The sequence below is a fragment of the Bombina bombina genome, chromosome 8 (assembly GCF_027579735.1).
Source record: "Bombina bombina isolate aBomBom1 chromosome 8, aBomBom1.pri, whole genome shotgun sequence".
NCBI lineage: Eukaryota > Metazoa > Chordata > Amphibia > Anura > Bombinatoridae > Bombina > Bombina bombina.
The window spans coordinates 8495661-8512757 of record NC_069506.1 but is presented as its reverse complement, the minus strand read 5'-3'; the positions used below and the strand labels follow the sequence as shown (position 1 = coordinate 8512757).

General features: G+C 41.9%; 1 protein-coding gene across 1 annotated transcript in view; it reads left to right on the top strand.

Annotated features, from left to right (window-relative positions):
• LOC128638196 (5-hydroxytryptamine receptor 3A-like) overlaps positions 1-17097 on the top strand; it is an 80122-nt gene that overhangs the window by 48746 nt on the left and 14279 nt on the right. The window contains exon 9 of the mRNA XM_053690057.1: positions 5484-5506. Coding sequence (XP_053546032.1) covers positions 5484-5506 — 23 coding nt within the window. The remainder of the gene's footprint in view (positions 1-5483; positions 5507-17097) is intronic.

Sequence of the window (17097 nt, the reverse complement as noted above, 5' to 3'; positions counted from 1 at the left end):
GACTGTGTGACAATGTCATCGGAACAGGGACTGTGTGACAATGTCATCGGAACAGAACAGGGACTGTATGACAATGTCATCGGAACAGGGACAATGTGACAATGTCATCCGAACAGGGACTGTGTGACAATGTCATCCGAACAGGGACTGTGTGACAATGTCATCAGAACAGGGACTGTGTGACAATGTCATCAGAACAGGGACTGTGTGACAATGTCATCGGAACAGGGACTGTGTGACAATGTCATCCGAACAGAACAGGGACTGTGTGACAATGTCATCAGAACAGGGACTGTGTGACAATGTCATCGGAACAGAACAGGGACTGTATGACAATGTCATCCGAACAGAACAGGGACTGTGTGACAATGTCATCAGAACAGGGACTGTGTGACAATGTCATCAGAACAGGGACTGTGTGACAATGTCATCGGAACAGGGACTGTGTGACAATGTCATCCGAACAGAACAGGGACTGTGTGACAATGTCATCCGAACAGGGACTGTGTGACAATGTCATCCGAACAGGGACTGTGTGACAATGTCATCCGAACAGGGACTGTGTGACAATGTCATCAGAACAGGGACTGTGTGACAATGTCATCAGAACAGGGACTGTGTGACAATGTCATCGGAACAGGGACTGTGTGACAATGTCATCCGAACAGAACAGGGACTGTGTGACAATGTCATCAGAACAGGGACTGTGTGACAATGTCATCGGAACAGAACAGGGACTGTATGACAATGTCATCCGAACAGAACAGGGACTGTGTGACAATGTCATCAGAACAGGGACTGTGTGACAATGTCATCAGAACAGGGACTGTGTGACAATGTCATCGGAACAGAACAGGGACTGTGTGACAATGTCATCCGAACAGAACAGGGACTGTGTGACAATGTCATCAGAACAGGGACTGTGTGACAATGTCATCCGAACAGAACAGGGACTGTGTGACAATGTCATCCGAACAGAACAGGGACTGTGTGACAATGTCATCAGAACAGGGACTGTGTGACAATGTCATCGGAACAGGGACTGTGTGACAATGTCATCAGAACAGAACAGGGACTGTGTGACAATGTCATCAGAACAGAACAGGGACTGTGTGACAATGTCATCAGAACAGGGACTGTGTGACAATGTCATCGGAACAGAACAGGGACTGTATGACAATGTCATCAGAACAGGGACTGTGTGACAATGTCATCAGAACAGAACAGGGACTGTGTGACAATGTCATCAGAACAGAACAGGGACTGTGTGAAATGTCATCAGAACAGAACAGGGACTGTGTAACAATGTCATCAGAACAGGGACTGTGTGACAATGTCATCCGAACAGAACAGGGACTGTGTGACAAATCAATCAATAATGAGAGCTGCACTTTGCTAACTTATGAACTGAGCATGTGAAAAACTTTATGCTGCAAAATGGCCTCTCAGAAAGAATAAAAACAGGTGCAGCAAGAGAACAAAATGGCCTCTCAGAAAGAATAAAAACAGGTGCAGCAAGAGAACAAAATGCTTTGCATGAATATTTAACAGAATAGTTTGTCTGCATGTGGAGTATTTGTGGAGTTTCACAGTGCAGTCACCTGTTTGGGATTTGACAATCACGTGAGACCCCATGTGAGCGCGATGCGATGCTGGGTTAATAGGCTGCAATAGATCACATTATGGCACTGACATTAGTGTATGCTTGGGCTTTATGTATCTCAGTAGCATTTGTTACCATTTTCATTATTCCTTATAGTTTTGCAGAACAAATAACAGCAGTTTTCTAATCATTTCAGTCAGTGATTGGCAGGTCATGTGACTACTGCACCTGATTGGATCACTAGTGGTCTGACCTTTTATGTCGCTAATTTACGGCTCCTAACACAAATATTACAATGATATACTCTTAAATAAAATTACCCATAAATAAGACCACAGACTTAGCATTGGTATAAATTGGCCGCAGCTCCTTTATTAATAAATAACCATATAAAAATTTAATAACTCAATAAATAACAGTGCAAATAAATTGTAAACACATTACACATAACAGCGGTGCTAGACCTAAATATATATTTATCTGGCCGTCACTCCATCCACTGGACCCAACCGTGCAACTTGATTGAGCCCGTTATCAATAATCAACATAAGTCTCTAAAGAACCCCTTGCCCTTAGAGACCCCATCTTGAATAACCCCCAAAGGGATGCAAATACCACATGAACGATTTGGCCATAAATTACTGTAAATGTAAGGGCTAGCACCCCCGCCTACCAACTGCGACAATCACACAAGAAAAAACAATCCCAGCAAACATAAAAAACAGGGACGGGCGGGAGGGAGATGCTTCACCAACTTTTACTAACAACAACTGCTGGCTTTCCCGCTCAACCGCAAGGCTTTATCACCTTGCAGCTCCTCCCCCACTTCCTCTCAACCTCAGCCTACATTGTGCTCCGCGGTCAAAGCTCCCTCCAGCTAAGCTTTGCACCGCTTACAGGAGCCACTTGACCTTTTATGTCGCTAATTTACGGCTCCTAACACAAATATTACAATGACATACTCTTAAATAAAATTACCCATAAATAAGACCACAGACTTAGCATTGGTATAAATTGGCCGCAGCTCCTTTATTAATAAATAACCATATAAAACTTTAATAACTCAATAAATAACAGTGCAAATAAATTGTAAACACATTACACATAACAGCGGTGCTAGACCTAAATATATATTTATCTGGCCGTCACTCCATCCACTGGACCCAACCGTGCAACTTGATTGAGCCCGTTATCAATAATCAACATAAGTCTCTAAAGAACCCCTTGCCCTTAGAGACCCCATCTTGAATAACCCCCAAAGGGATGCAAATACCACATGAACGATTTGGCCATAAATTACTGTAAATGTAAGGGCTAGCACCCCCGCCACCGACTGGCCTGACACCTTCAGCCCAGTCCCGCCAACCCCACCAAAGAACCAACCGCCTCTTTAAAATCGAGCAAGAACAACTGCAGCACAAAATCATTAAGATGCACTCCATCAGGTAAATAAAATTCGCCCTGACCAACCTCAGCTAAGACTGGATGATGAACCACCGAGCCCCCAAGTCTCCTGACAAATGACCCCATCAACTTATTAACTTTGCGCCTGCTTTTATCAAGGCGCACTGGGTCCCAAGCCGCCCTCCAAACCATCCTAGGTAAAATGTCCGACCATACAATTCTCATCTTAGGGAATAACTCCACAAGCCTTCCAATGTCCCTCTTCATGCTTCTCACCAATTCCCTCTGAGGCAGAAAACCAAGATCATTGCCCCCCGCGTGGATCAACAACAATAATCCACCACTAGCGGCAACAACCTGTCCCAACGTAGCCCCCTGACACCAAACCATTTGACCTCACATCTCGACTTAGGGATACCCAACTGCAATCCATCCACTTTGGCTGCAGCCGCTCTTCGAGCCCAATAAATGAAAGAATGGCCAACAAGCCACAAACGATCGACACCTAAAACACAAAGAAGAGAATAACAACACCACCAGCCTAAACTCCTAAATCAGGGCGAACATACCGGCGATAGCGGGCGGAACACCACCGGCCAATGCCTTTAACCACTGAATCAGATAAACCCCTCACCGAAGCCTCAGTTGCCGCCCCTATGCGGAAGGAATGTGACCCAAAATCCCTGCTATTAAAACCCAACCTGCACAATGATTTGTTAAGAACCGCCCGAAATTGGAATTGCGACAACGGCCTACCATCAACATGAACCAACAACGAACCCCCCATAACCGGACGTACCTGAAAATACTCAAACAAACATCGCCAAGGACACACTTCCAGACCACTCGGAAAAAGGACCACCGTTCTGCCCTTACCCAGCTGGTCAGTCTTACTCCTCCTCAAAAATATCTCCACCTTGTAATCAAACAAAGCCACATCCGAAAAAGCCAAACCCCCCATAGAAACCAAATTCTTACTAACCAACTCCGAAATACGAAAGGCTCCAAAGAAAGCCAGAACAAACGCCACCCTAAACAAACACACCTCAAAATCAGACAAACACACCAAAGGTAACACCATATACACCTGCTGCAACAGCGAAAAAGTAATAGGTCGCCTATGGTCAGGGAAGGGACCACCCAACCCTTTCTTCAAGCCCTTCAGCACCTGACGAACACAAAAACCTTTGGTAATATCTCCCAGACCCAAGAGTTTGAAGCGGAAAGCCAATGCCGCCAAACGCCTGTCCATAGCGGAATGTGACAACTGAGAAACACCCCATTCCCACATCCAGTCAAGCAACGCACCAGTACCATCAACCTCCCCTTCACGTAAACCCTGGGACAACAACCTATTCTCCCACTCCAACCACACTCTTGAATAAGCTGCCCAAGTACCTGGTGCCAATGAGTTCTTCACCAGTCCAGCCAGTCCTCCACCCCAAGTCGCCACAAGAAACTCGGACACGGGCATCCCTCCTCGTCTGCATGTGGTACCAATTCCTGGAAACGCTGCCACTGAAACCGAGAGAGGGAGTCTGCTATTGAATTACAGACACCAGGAATATGTTTGGCCTTCAGGCAAACATTCATTCGCAAACATTTCAGGACAAGCAAACGCAACAATCTCAACACAGGCAAAGACGTAGCCGTCAGTGTATTCAATGCATACACAACTCCCATATTGTCTGAAGAAAAAACAACGGCCCGATTCCTCAACTCTCCCTCCCAGACAAACAGGGCAACCACAATAGGGAACAACTCCAGAAACACCAAATTCTTCACCAGACCCAAGGAAAACCATTCCTCGGGCCACCAAGCTGCACACCATCTGCCCAGGAAATAAGCACCGAAACCACAACCACCGGCCGAATCCGTCACCAAACCCAGCTCCTCATTAGAGACCCTCACTGCCTGAATTAACGCTGAGCCATTAAAACCTAACAGAAATTGTCTCCAAACCCTCAAATCATCCTTAAGCTCCCTGGAAAGCCGAACAAAATGATGCGGCTTATTCACACCAGCCGTAGCTAAAGATAATCTCCTACAGAAAACCCTCCCCATAGGAATAATTCGACACGCGAAATTCAGCTTTCCCACCAGGGATTGCACCTCTCGAAGCGTAACCTTCTTCAATAACAACGAACGGTCAATGACCTCCACCAAATCAGAAACCTTATCCCTAGGGAATCTACATTCCCTGGCCACAGAGTCAATGGTAATGCCCAAAAACTCAAGGGATGTCACCGGCCCCTCAGACTTTTCAAACGCAATGGGCACACCGATCCTCTGAACCCGCCGGACCCACAAACAAAAAATTGTCAAGATAATGCACCAATGACGAAAGGCCCGCCCGTTCAGAAACAACCCACTCCAGAAAAGTGCTAAACTGCTCAAACAGCGAGCAGGATATGGAACACCCCATGGGCAAACACAAATCCACATAGTAGGCACCATCCACGCAACAACCCAACAGATGCTGCGAACTCGGGTGCACAGGTAGCAGTCTGAAAGCTGCCTCAATGTCTACTTTAGCCAGTAAAGCAGCGGCACCAGCTTCCCTGACTAGGTTAACCGCTTGATCAAACGACGCGTACTTAACAGACGACAACTCCTGAGGAATGCCATCATTAACAGATCCCCCTTTTGGAAATGATAAATGATGAATGAGCCTGAATTTACCAGGCTCCTTCTTAGGAACCACCCCAAGAGGTGATATCCGCAAATCAACCAAAGGAGGGCGATCAAACGGGCCCGCCATTCTACCTAACTCAACCTCCTTCATTAGTTTTTCAACGACTACCCCAGGCCACAAACGAGCCGACTTTAAGTTACCCCTAAAAACCCCACAACCCCCTTGTGATGGAATCACAAAGCCAAATTGAAAACCATGAAAGAGCAACGCTGCCTTATCAAAACAACCCTTCCGCCTAGCGTACAGGGCGAGCCAAGGCTCCATCGCGGCGAGTCTCACCGGGGTCGCCCCCTTTGTCAGACGCATCCCCAACCCCGCTTGGTTTACCCTTACGGAAACACTTCGCATAGGAATGTGCACCCCCACACCCTGAACACTCGTGTTTAAACTTGCACGCAGCTCCCCACTTGCAAAACTTTTCATTATAGGCAAAGCAACAACCTTTTCTGACCGTGGCAGGGGATCCCCCGATGGAGGCGCCACCGGCTCCTGATCGAAAGGACTGGGAAGATCTTAGAGGCGTCATGATTTTTAGCCACAACCCCATGTCACGGTCGTCCCACCGCATTTCCGGCTTAACTGACAAGCGCTGCCTGAACTGCTCGTCGTATGACCACCAAGCCATACCCCCATACGTCCGCTGAGCAGAAGACACCTCATCAAGATAACAAAAAAGCGCTGCACCCTGGTCAGGAAATTGACTCGCAAACACATTAGCATATATCAAAAATGCCTGAGACCAGTTAGAAAATGTTTTCGGCAACTTCCGATATCTCTTTTTCCTCTCCTCCTCCTCTTTCTTGGCCACGTCTTTCTTAGAGTCCTCCGGGATCTCGAAAGACTGCTCAAGCGGGAGAAGAGAGAAAAATTCAATAAAATCCCTCTTATATATCTTTTCCTTCACCTCAGAGGTCAAGTGCATCCCCAACGGCCCGATTGAGCAGAGACACGACCGAGACATTGCTGTATCAGCCACCCTCAACTCAGCTCCCTCACCCTGCCTCGAGACCAGCCCGGAAGACCCCACTATAGGCCCGGAAGTCTGCGCCACCACCGAGACACCACCCCCTGAGGCACCAGGGACCGCCACACTGCAGTCCTCCACCCTCTCCACAACTGATACACCCGCCGACCTGTCAACAGGGACCCACGCCCTCTCTACTCCAACCCTTTGCGCAGGGCCAACTCCTTCCAATTTAGCTAACAACACTTTCAATCCCGCCACTACACTCCCTGTCACTGAGTCACAATCCACACTCCTAACACCACACAATGTAACATCACTCCCCCCCACATTCAACAACCCTGTCTCACCTGCTGAAGTGCTCTCCGTAGTCCTGATGCTTGAAGGACCGCTGAAAGTTGCCTGGAGCCCGCTGCTGCGTTGCCCCGTAATCTCTCGACCACCTCCAGTAGAAGTGACAGCTGGCCGTCCCTGTTGTGCCAACTGCCGTGGTTGATCCTGAAAAACAGTAGAACGTGAATACATATCCAGGGGAGGAAAAGGTCTGCTACCCCTTCCCCCTCTTTGCCGGCTGTTACTCCGAGTCGTACCAACTCCCCTACCCCTCTTGGGAGCTCCCCCACCCTCACCACCAGGCCAATCAACGTCCACCACAGGCCGTCTTCTTGACCCCTCCCTATGTACAACTCCCCGTCCTCCTGGCCTATGTGGCCGACCCCTGGCACCTATACCCCCTTGAGTGGCCGCCGTATACACCCGGGCCCCACTCTGTTCCCTTGCCAGCTCTGAAACCCCGCCCGAGACACCACACCTCACCTCCTTATGCCCAACAGGCCGCACCTCCTGCTGTGGACCGTCATCAGGCTCCAAACGAATAGAATCCGTCCAGGAGCCGTGCAAGCCAGAGAAATCCTCCTCAAGGCCGTCGAAGACATCCTCCCTCAAAGATGGGCCAGGTTGAGGCCCTGGCCGTCGTTCAGATGGGCTATGCTCTGGAAGAGAAAAGCTAACATGTGAGCCACACACCCCAACCTCCTCCCTGAACCTGGCCGTTCCCCCTCCCCCCACAGCATGGTGAACAGACACAGGCCTAGGACCCACAGAAACCCTCTCAGCTGACCCCCCAAAACGGCTAACATTCCTACTGGAGGACCCAGGGGAGGGAGGAACACACTCCTCATCAGAGGAGTTTAAAAATAAGTCCATCTCCCCAGGGCCCAGCTCTAACTCCTCACATTCCTCCCCAGACCCATACTCCAGATCAACAAGCCCCCCCCCCCTTGTGGCCTCACTGTCCAACTCACATCACCCCCACTAAACTGGCTAGGACCCCTAGGACTAAGCTGGAGAGAACCCAGGCCTAACTCACTCTGCCTGACCTTGGGACCACCAACCACCAATGCTGTCGTGGCCTGTCCCTCCTCTCCCTCACTACCACTGCTCACTGCTACCCCACTACCAGGAACCAGGGAGCCACCCTGTCCGTCACAGCACCTCCCAGAAGGCCCCTCTCCCCCCAGATCAGGCCCTGCCAGGCCGTGAGCCACCTTACCCCTACCTCCAGATTTAGTGGCCAGGCCAGCAACGGACCTCCGCTCCGGATCACTGCCGCTCACACCGGGTGATGACGTCATCGGCATTGGACCCACACCCGCCGGACCCGCCAATACCGCTGCCTCCGCACTCCTCCTAACCGGAACCGGACCGGATCTCCTTGTCGACGACGCCCTCCTGCTGACCTCAGGGCTGAGACGCGATGGAGGCCTGGATTGCCTGGTGGACCTCTTCCTGGGAACCGACCGCTCCTGCACCGCCACAGCCTCTACCGGAGCCCCCAGCAATGCTTGGACCTGCTCAGATAGCCAGGTAGGTCCCTTTAACTCTGCAGCCTCCTTCAGCCGCCGGAACAAGTCTTCCATATCAGCCATGACGCAGGCTGAGCGAGAAAGCCAACAGCTGCAGACGCTTCACCAACTTTTACTAACAACAACTGCTGGCTTTCCCGCTCAACCGCAAGGCTTTATCACCTTGCAGCTCCTCCCCCACTTCCTCTCAACCTCAGCCTACATTGTGCTCCGCGGTCAAAGCTCCCTCCAGCTAAGCTTTGCACCGCTTACAGGAGCCACTTTCTACTTGTAAACTGCAATACTTGTGGCCCCAGAGTGGGACTTAATGCCTACGAAGAGTTAAACTCATAGGTGATATGATTTACAAATGAGTGTGTCATGTTTGCATTAAAGGGACAGTAAAGCAAAATTAAACTTAAATAAATTGGATAGATCATGAAGATTTAAACAACTTAGTTCTCTTTTAGTATCCTTTGTTAAAGAATAATCCCAGGTGAGCTCAGGAGCGTGAATGTATCTTTAGCCATTTGGCAGCAGTGTTATAGTTACAAATGCTACTGCCATAGACACATGCACGCTCCTGAGCCCCTATCAACCTACCTAGATTTACAACCTTTACATCCTTAACAAAGGATAGGAGAGCAAAGCCAATTGTATAATAGAAGTAAATTAGAAAGTTATTTAAAATCTATCTCAATCATTAAAGGGACGCAGATAGAGCAGCAGTTTTAAGGCACTTTCTAATTTACTTCCATTATCAAACTGTGCACAGTCTTTTTATGACCATAGTTTCTGGGGGAACAAGATGCTACTGGGCATGTGCACAAGCTCACAGGGTGTACTAGTCTGTGATTGGCTGATGTCTGTCACATGATACAGGGGGCCGGAAAATGGGAGAGGAAATAAATTTGTCAGAAACAATCTACTGCTTATTTGAAGTCAGAGTAAGTGCTATTGCATTGTGTTTTTATTATGCACTTGTTAATTCTACTGCATTGAGGGGTCCTTTAAAGGGACATGAAACCCAACAAATGTTCTTTCATGATTAGGATAGAGAATATCATTTTAAAAAAGTTTTCCAATTCACTTCTATTATCAAATTTGCTTTGTTCTGATGTTATTCTTTGTTGAAAAGATATCTATAAAGGTATTGTGCACATGCCTGGAACTCTTGCTAATATATAACATTGTTGCAAATCTGCTGCCATATAGTGCTGCACACACGTGCACACTCCTGAACTTACTTTCCTGCTTTTCAACAAAGGATAACAAGAAAACAAAGAAAATGTGATAATAAAAGAACATTGGAAAGTTGTTTAAAACAGAATGTTCTATCTTAATCATGAAAGAACATTTTACTGTTTATATCCCTTTAATGTTTAATTTGACCTTTACTGTCCCTTTAATAACCTTTATTAATATTATTATTAAGCTTAGTCTTTTTGTATTTATAAAATAACCCTCTCATTAACCCTCTCATTAGCCCTCTCATTAACCCTCTCATTAACCCTCTCATTAACCCCTCTGTTAGGTGAATATAAAATAACCCTCTCATTAACCCTCTCATTAACCCTCTCATTAACCCCTCTGTTAGGTGAATATAAAATAACCCTCTCATTAACCCTCTCATTAACCCTCTGTTAGGTGAATATAAAATAACCCTCTCATTAAGCCTCTCATTAACCCTATCATTAACCCTCTCATTAACCCCTCTGTTAGGTGAATATAAAATAACCTTCTCATTAACCCTCTGTTAGGTGAATATAAAATAACCCTCTCATTAACCCTCTGTTAGGTGAATATAAAATAACCTTCTCATTAACCCTCTGTTAGGTGAATATAAAATAACCCTCTCATTAACCCTCTGTTAGGTGAATATAAAATAACCTTCTCATTAACCCTCTGTTAGGTGAATATAAAATAACCTTCTCATTAACACTCTGTTAGGTGAATATAAAATAACCCTCTCATTAACCCTCTGTTATGTGAATATAAAATAACCTTCTCATTAACCCTCTGTTATGTGAATATAAAATAACCTTCTCATTAACCCTCTGTTAGGTGAATATAAAATAACCCTCTCATTAACCCTCTGTTAGGTGAATATAAAATAACCTTCTCATTAACCCTCTGCTAGGTGAATATAAAATAACCTTCTCATTAACCCTCTGTTAGGTGAATATAAAATAACCCTCTCATTAACCCTCTGTTAGGTGAATATAAAATAACCTTCTCATTAACCCTCTGTTAGGGGAATATAAAATAACCCTCTCATTAGCCCTCTGTTAGGTGAATATAAAATAACCCTCTCATTAACCCTCTGTTAGGTGAATATAAAATAACCCTCTCATGAGCCCTCTGTTAGGTGAATATAAAATACCCTCTCATTAACCCTCTGTTAGTTGAATATAAAATAACCCTCTCATTAACCCTCTGTTAGGTGAATATAAAATAACCTTCTCATTAGCCCTCTGTTAGGTGAATATAAAATAACCTTCTCATTAGCCCTCTGTTAGGTGAATATAAAATAACCCTCTCATTAACCCTCTGTTAGGTGAATATAAAATAACCCTCTCATTAACCCTCTGTTAGGTGAATATAAAATAACCTTCTCATTAACCCTCGGTTAGGTGAATATAAAATAACCCTCTTATTAACCCTCTGTTAGGTGAATATAAAATAACCCTCTCATTAACCCTCTGTTAGGTGAATATAAAATAACCTTCTCATTAACCCTCTGTTAGGTGAATATAAAATAACCCTCTCATTAACACTCTGTTAGGTGAATATAAAATAACCTTCTCATTAACCCTCTGTTAGGTGAATATAAAATAACCTTCTCATTAACCCTCTGTTAGGTGAATATAAAATAACCTTCTCATTAACCCTCTGTTAGGTGAATATAAAATAACCCTCTCATTAACCCTCTGTTAGGTGAATATAAAATAACCTTCTCATTAACCCTCTGTTAGGTGAATATAAAATAACCTTCTCATTAACCCTCTGTTAGGTGAATATAAAATAACCCTCTCATTAACCCTCTGTTAGGTGAATATAAAATAACCTTCTCATTAACCCTCTGTTAGGGGAATATAAAATAACCCTCTCATTAGCCCTCTGTTAGGTGAATATAAAATAACCCTCTCATTAACCCTCTGTTAGGTGAATATAAAATAACCCTCTCATGAGCCCTCTGTTAGGTGAATATAAAATACCCTCTCATTAACCCTCTGTTAGGTGAATATAAAATAACCCTCTCATTAACCCTCTGTTAGGTGAATATAAAATAACCTTCTCATTAGCCCTCTGTTAGGTGAATATAAAATAACCTTCTCATTAGCCCTCTGTTAGGTGAATATAAAATAACCCTCTCATTAACCCTCTGTTAGGTGAATATAAAATAACCCTCTCATTAACCCTCTGTTAGGTGAATATAAAATAACCTTCTCATTAACCCTCGGTTAGGTGAATATAAAATAACCCTCTTATTAACCCTCTGTTAGGTGAATATAAAATAACCCTCTCATTAACCCTCTGTTAGGTGAATATAAAATAACCTTCTCATTAACCCTCTGTTAGGTGAATATAAAATAACCCTCTCATTAACCCTCTGTTAGGTGAATATAAAATAACCTTCTCATTAACCCTCTGTTAGGTGAATATAAAATAACCCTCTCATTAACCCTCTGTTAGGTGAATATAAAATAACCCTCTCATTAACCCTCTGTTAGGTGAATATAAAATAACCCTTTCATTAACCCTCTGTTAGGTGAATATAAAATAACCTTCTCATTAACCCTTTGTTAGGTGAATATAAAATAACCCTCTCATTAACCCTCTGTTAGGTGAATATAAAATAACCTTCTCATTAGCCCTCTGTTAGGTGAATATAAAATAACCCTCTCATTAACCCTCTGTTAGGTGAATATAAAATAACCCTCTCATTAACCCTCTGTTAGGTGAATATAAAATAACCCTCATTAACCCCTCTGTTAGGTGAATATAAAATAACCCTCTCATTAACCCTCTGTTAGGTGAATATAAAATAACCTTCTCATTAACCCTCTGTTAGGTGAATATAAAATAACCCTCTCATTAACCCTCTGTTAGGTGAATATAAAATAACCTTCTCATTAACCCTCTGTTAGGTGAATATAAAATAACCTTCTCATTAACCCTCTCTTAGGTGAATATAAAATAACCTTCTCATTAGCCCTCTGTTAGGTGAATATAAAATAACCCTCTCATTAACCCTCGGTTAGGTGAATATAAAATAACCTTCTCATTAATAATCTGTTAGGTGAATATAAAATAACCTTCTCATTAACCCTCTGTTAGGTGAATATAAAATAACCCTCTCATTAACCCTCTGTTAGGTGAATATAAAATAACCCTCTCATTAACCCTCTGTTAGGTGAATATAAAATAACCCTCTCATTAGCCCTCTGTTAGGTGAATATAAAATAACCCTCTCATTAACCCTTTGTTAGGTGAATATAAAATAACCTTCTCATTAACCCTCTGTTAGGTGAATATAAAATAACCCTCTCATTAACCCTCTGTTAGGTGAATATAAAATAACCCTCTCATTAACCCTCTGTTAGGTGAATATAAAATAACCCTCTCATTAGCCCTCTGTTAGGTGAATATAAAATAACCCTCTCATTAACCCTCTGTTAGGTGAATATAAAATAACCTTCTCATTAACCCTTTGTTAGGTGAATATAAAATAACCTTCTCATTAACCCTCTGTTAGGTGAATATAAAATAACCTTCTCATTAACAATCTGTTAGGTGAATATAAAATAACCTTCTCATTAACCCTCTGTTAGGTGAATATAAAATAACCCTCTCATTAACCCTCTGTTAGGTGAATATAAAATAACCCTCTCATTAGCCCTCTGTTAGGTGAATATAAAATAACCCTCTCATTAACCCTCTGTTAGGTGAATATAAAATAACCTTCTCATTAACCCTTTGTTAGGTGAATATAAAATAACCCTCTCATTAACCCTCTGTTAGGTGAATATAAAATAACCTTCTCATTAACCCTCTGTTAGGTGAATATAAAATAACCCTCTCATTAACCCTCTGTTAGGTAAATATAAAATAACCTTCTTATTAACCTTCTGTTAGGTGAATATAAAATAACCTTCTCATTAGCCCTCTGTTAGGTGAATATAAAATAACCTTCTCATTAACCCTCTGTTAGGTGAATATAAAATAACCCTCTAATTAACCCTCTGTTAGGTGAATATAAAATAACCTTCTCATTAGCCCTCTGTTAGGTGAATATAAAATAACCTTCTCATTAACCCTCTGTTAGGTGAATATAAAATAACCTCATTAACCCTCTGTTAGGTGAATATAAAATAACCCTCTCATTAATCCTCTGTTAGGTGAATATAAAATAACCTTCTCATTAGCCCTCTGTTAGGTGAATATAAAATAACCCTCTCATTAACCCTCTGTTAGGTGAATATAAAATAACCTTCTCATTAACCCTCTGTTAGGTGAATATAAAATAACCTTCTCATTAGCCCTCTGTTAGGTGAATATAAAATAACCTTCTCATTAACCCTCTGTTAGGTGAATATAAAATAACCTCATTAACCCTCTCTTAGGTGAATATAAAATAACCCTCTCATTAACCCTCTGTTAGGTGAATATAAAATAACCTTCTCATTAACCCTCTGTTAGGTGAATATAAAATAACCTTCTCATTAACCCCTCTGTTAGGTGTATATAAAATAACCCTCTCATCAGCCCTCTGTTAGGTGAATATAAAATAACCCTCTCATTAGCCCTCTGTTAGGTGAATATAAAATAACCTTCTCATTAACCCTCTGTTAGGTGAATATAAAATAACCCTCTCATTAGCCCTCTGTTAGGTGAATATAAAATAACCCTCTCATTAGCCCTCTGTTAGGTGAATATAAAATAACCTTCTCATTAACCCTCTGTTTGGTGAATATAAAATAACCCTCTCATTAACCCTCTGTTAGGTGAATATAAAATAACCCTCTCATTAACCCTCTGTTAGGTGATTATAAAATAACCTTCTCATTAACCCTCTGTTAGGTGAATATAAAATAACCCTCTCATTAGCCCTCTGTTAGGTGAATATAAAATAACCCTCTCATTAGCCCTCTGTTAGGTGAATATAAAATAACCCTCTCATTAACCTTCTGTTAGGTGAATATAAAATAACCCTCTCATTAGCCCTCTGTTAGGTGAATATAAAATAACCCTTTCATTAACCCTCTGTTAGGTGAATATAAAATAACCCTTTCATTAACCCTCTGTTAGGTGAATATAAAATAACCCTCTCATTAACTCTCTGTTAGGTGAATATAAAATAACCTTCTCATTAACCCCTCTGTTAGGTGAATATAAAATAACCTTCTCATTAACCCCTCTGTTAGATGAATATAAAATAACCTTCTCATTAACCCTCTGTTAGGTGAATATAAAATAACCTTCTCATTAACCCTCTGTTAGGTGAATATAAAATAACCTTCTCATTAACCCTCTGTTAGGTAAATATAAAATAACCCTCTCATTAACCCTCTGTTAGGTGAATATAAAATAACCTTCTCATTAACCCTCTGTTAGGTGAATATAAAATAACCTTCTCATTAACCCCTCTGTTAGGTGAATATAAAATAACCTTCTCATTAACCCTCTGTTAGGTGAATATAAAATAACCCTCTAATTAACCCTCTGTTAGGTGAATATAAAATAACCCTCTCATTAACCCTCTGTTAGGTGAATATAAAATAACCCTCTCATTAACCCTCTGTTAGGTGAATATAAAATAACCCTCTCATTAGCCCTCTGTTAGGTGAATCTAAAATAACCCTCTCATTAACCCCTCTGTTAGGTGAATATAAAATAACCTTCTCATTAACCCTCTGTTAGGTGAATATAAAATAACCCTCTCATTAGCCCTCTGTTAGGTGAATATAAAATAACCCTCTCATTAACCCTCGGTTAGGTGAATATAAAATAACCTTCTCATTAATAATCTGTTAGGTGAATATAAAATAACCTTCTCATTAACCCTCTGTTAGGTGAATATAAAATAACCCTCTCATTAACCCTCTGTTAGGTGAATATAAAATAACCCTCTCATTAACCCTCTGTTAGGTGAATATAAAATAACCCTCTCATTAGCCCTCTGTTAGGTGAATATAAAATAACCCTCTCATTAACCCTCTGTTAGGTGAATATAAAATAACCCTCTCATTAACCCTTTGTTAGGTGAATATAAAATAACCTTCTCATTAACCCTCTGTTAGGTGAATATAAAATAACCCTCTCATTAACCCTCTGTTAGGTGAATATAAAATAACCCTCTCATTAACCCTCTGTTAGGTGAATATAAAATAACCCTCTCATTAGCCCTCTGTTAGGTGAAAATAAAATAACCCTCTCATTAACCCTCTGTTAGGTGAATATAAAATAACCTTCTCATTAACCCTTTGTTAGGTGAATATAAAATAACCCTCTCATTAACCCTCTTTTAGGTGAATATAAAATAACCTTCTCATTAACAATCTGTTAGGTGAATATAAAATAACCTTCTCATTAACCCTCTGTTAGGTGAATATAAAATAACCCTCTCATTAACCCTCTATTAGGTGAATATAAAATAACCCTCTCATTAGCCCTCTGTTAGGTGAATATAAAATAACCCTCTCATTAACCCTCTGTTAGGTGAATATAAAATAACCCTCTCATTAGCCCTCTGTTAGGTGAATATAAAATAACCTCATTAACCCTTTGTTAGGTGAATATAAAATAACCCTCTCATTAACCCTCTGTTAGGTGAATATAAAATAACCTTCTCATTAACCCTCTCATTAACCCTCTGTTAGGTGAATATAAAATAACCTTCTTATTAACCTTCTGTTAGGTGAATATAAAATAACCTTCTCATTAGCCCTCTGTTAGGTGAATATAAAATAACCTTCTCATTAACCCTCTGTTAGGTGAATATAAAATAACCCTCTCATTAACCCTCTGTTAGGTGAATATAAAATAACCTTCTCATTAGCCCTCTGTTAGGTGAATATAAAATAACCTTCTCATTAACCCTCTGTTAGGTGAATATAAAATAACCTCATTAACCCTCTGTTAGGTGAATATAAAATAACCCTCTCATTAATCCTCTGTTAGGTGAATATAAAATAACCTTCTCATTAACCCCTCTGTTAGGTGAATATAAAATAACCCTCTCATTAGCCCTCTGTTAGGTGAATATAAAATAACCCTCTCATTAGCCCTCTGTTAGGTGAATATAAAATAACCTTCTCATTAACCCTCTGTTAGGTAAATATAAAATCACCTTCTTATTAACCCTCTGTTAGGTGAATATAAAATAACCTTCTCATTAGCCCTCTGTTAGGTGAATATAAAATAACCCTCTCATTAACCCTCTGTTAGGTGAATATAAAATAACCTTCTCATTAACCCTCTGTTAGGTGAATATAAAATAACCTTCTCATTAGCCCTCTGTTAGGTGAATATAAAATAACCTTCTCATTAACCCTCTGTTAGGTGAATATAAAATAACCTCATT